At 33.3% G+C, this 2381-nt stretch overlaps 1 protein-coding gene across 1 annotated transcript; it reads left to right on the top strand.

Moving 5' to 3' along the window:
• Positions 1-132: 132 nt before the first annotated feature.
• Tsp_13655 (conserved hypothetical protein) lies at positions 133-2369 on the top strand (the record flags this gene model as incomplete). The annotated part of the gene is made up of 9 exons (XM_003368087.1): positions 133-402; positions 492-708; positions 835-955; positions 1038-1139; positions 1191-1364; positions 1425-1604; positions 1782-1917; positions 2058-2138; positions 2202-2369. Coding segments are annotated over 9 exons (1449 nt in total), but the record flags the coding sequence as incomplete, so codon positions are not given.
• Between the last annotated feature and the right edge of the window lie 12 nt (positions 2370-2381).

Below are 2381 nucleotides of genomic sequence, written 5' to 3'. Positions count from 1 at the left end.
GAACGTGTTCACTTATTGCCAAGTGTTTCGAGTACTTCGTCTAATTAAAGCTTCACCAATGCTAGAAGATTTTGTCTACAAAGTTTGTTTAATTCAGTTTATTAAATTATAATTTAAACAGAAAATGTTTAGATATTCGGACCTGGGAAAAAATTAGGTGGTATCATTTTGTTTACAATATCATTGCTACTTCTGACATCTAGCATATCCTTGCAATTGTTTTGCTTTGTCAACAATTTGGACATGTTCCGAACACTTCCACAAGCAATTATGTCAATGTTTCAAATTATGACGCAAGAAGAGTGGATAGAAGTTGTCGTAGAAACTATGCGAGCAGTTGGTGACACTTTAGCACCTCTAGTTGCTATATACTTTGTTACATATCATCTTTTGGTAACATTGGTACGTATATATTTTTTTTGGATTTGCTTTTTGCAGTGATTCTCTACTGTTGTTGCTGATGATTTATTTATCATGTATAAAAAATTTAGATTGTACTCAGTTTGTTTGTTGCCGTTATTTTGGATAACTTGGAGATGGATGAAGAGTTGAAAAAAGTAAAACAACTCAAAGCCAGGGAACATACTACTTCGTCGAGAAACAAGCTTCCACTTCGCCTACGTGTATTCACTCATTTCCCGGACCGACCTCAGATGGTGACAGTGAAACGTATTCCAAATGAATTTCCTTTGCCGAAAATACGCGACAGTTTTACAAGGCAATACGCTAATGATGATCAAGAAGAACTGGAAGATGAAAGAGAAAAATGTACGCCAAAAATAATAATTGAAAATGTCAATTATTAAAATAAAAATTTTTTTTAATAATTTACAGCAAGAACTTACAACTACAGAGTGCCGAATGATGGATTGAAAAAGCTAAGAGCACGCAAGCAGACTAAAATACGTCAGATTGGACATTTGTCCGCTATTACTGGCGTTACGTACGTTCTCAAGTGAGTATTAATATAAAATTAATTTTACTTTAGTCAAAATTCGTCTTTACCGTTCTTCGCATTGACAAATATTCCCTTTCAGCGATTCGAATAAAACACGACTAATGCTAAGTGATTCATTTGGAATTCTTCCGACATCAAATTTAATATCCAATCGCAAGCCTTCTTCTTTTGAATCTAGAAAGTAAATTTGTCAAAAATTTATATCAAATTCAAGTAAAATTGTACTTTTCAGTAGAAAACATGCCAAACCTCCTGGTGGTACTAAAATTAAGCAGATTTATCAACATTTGAAAGAAAATGGTGATCTGTTCAGTCCGGATGATTTGTCTGAGAAGAAAGAAAAATCTCAAGGAGAAATTGACATCAAAGCTATTCAGCAGAAAAAGCGACAAGCAGAAATGGCAAGGTGAAATGGAAAATTAATTGGTGCATTTTTTTAAATATAAAAATGTATATTTTATTTTAGAAGTCGCTTGGAAGAAGAAATGAAAGAAAATCATCCCTATTTTGATAAGCCATTGTTTGTGCTGAACAGAGAACACAAAATTAGAAAAATTTGCCAACTGATCGTTTATTCGAAATACATGCCAACGAAAACGGATCCAATCACTCAGAAGCCTGTGCTGAGGAAGCATCAAGAAATTCAGTAAGTTCACTAATTATTATCAGTATTGAATTTCTTGTAAACTGCGTATTCAAATTTTGTATGTGCTTTCTGATGACATTTTTTAGTAATTATATTGGAGTGTATCGTTTCAGAATAATAATAAATTTCATGTTTTCTTTTTGCTTTCAACATATAATTAAATTATGAATATTTCAGCGAATTATTTGGAATGATGACATACTTGGATTGGACTATGTTTTTCTTAACCTGCGTCAGTTGCATTTCCATGCTTTTTGAAAAACCATGGCCATTAGACGGTCGTCATCTGATAATGAACAATGGCTATTTACAGGTGAATGCTGATTTTCATGCGTTCATAACAATAATTACAGTAATCCAAAGAAAAACAATGAAACAGTGTGGTGATAAAATTTAATTTACATTGCTGAATATTTATTTGTCATTGGCATGACATTTGAATTATTGCTAAAGATTCTTGCTAATGGCTTATTTTTTACACCGAAGGCTGTAATTCGAGATGCTGGTGGAGTGCTTACTGCTTTTATTTACATAGTAAAAAATGTTATATTTTTTTTTTTGGAAATTTATTTTTAAACATGCCTCCTTAATTTTTAGACGAGTTTTGATATTTTTGATTTGGGATGCCGAAGCACGTGCCAGCCAATTCTGGCCGCCCAGCTTTTTATGATCCTCCGTGCTATGGCGACCACCTTCGATATATACTTTAGTTCCCCAATTCGTCGGGTCGCCGCCAGCATATCAAAGGATTCAAGAATTCTTCTTGTACCCATTTTG

This window comes from Trichinella spiralis (genome assembly GCF_000181795.1).
Source record: "Trichinella spiralis strain ISS 195 chromosome Unknown Scfld3121, whole genome shotgun sequence".
In the NCBI taxonomy this organism is placed as follows: domain Eukaryota; kingdom Metazoa; phylum Nematoda; class Enoplea; order Trichinellida; family Trichinellidae; genus Trichinella; species Trichinella spiralis.
Note: the sequence above shows the minus strand (reverse complement) of the source record. Positions and strands in the feature narration are given on the sequence as shown.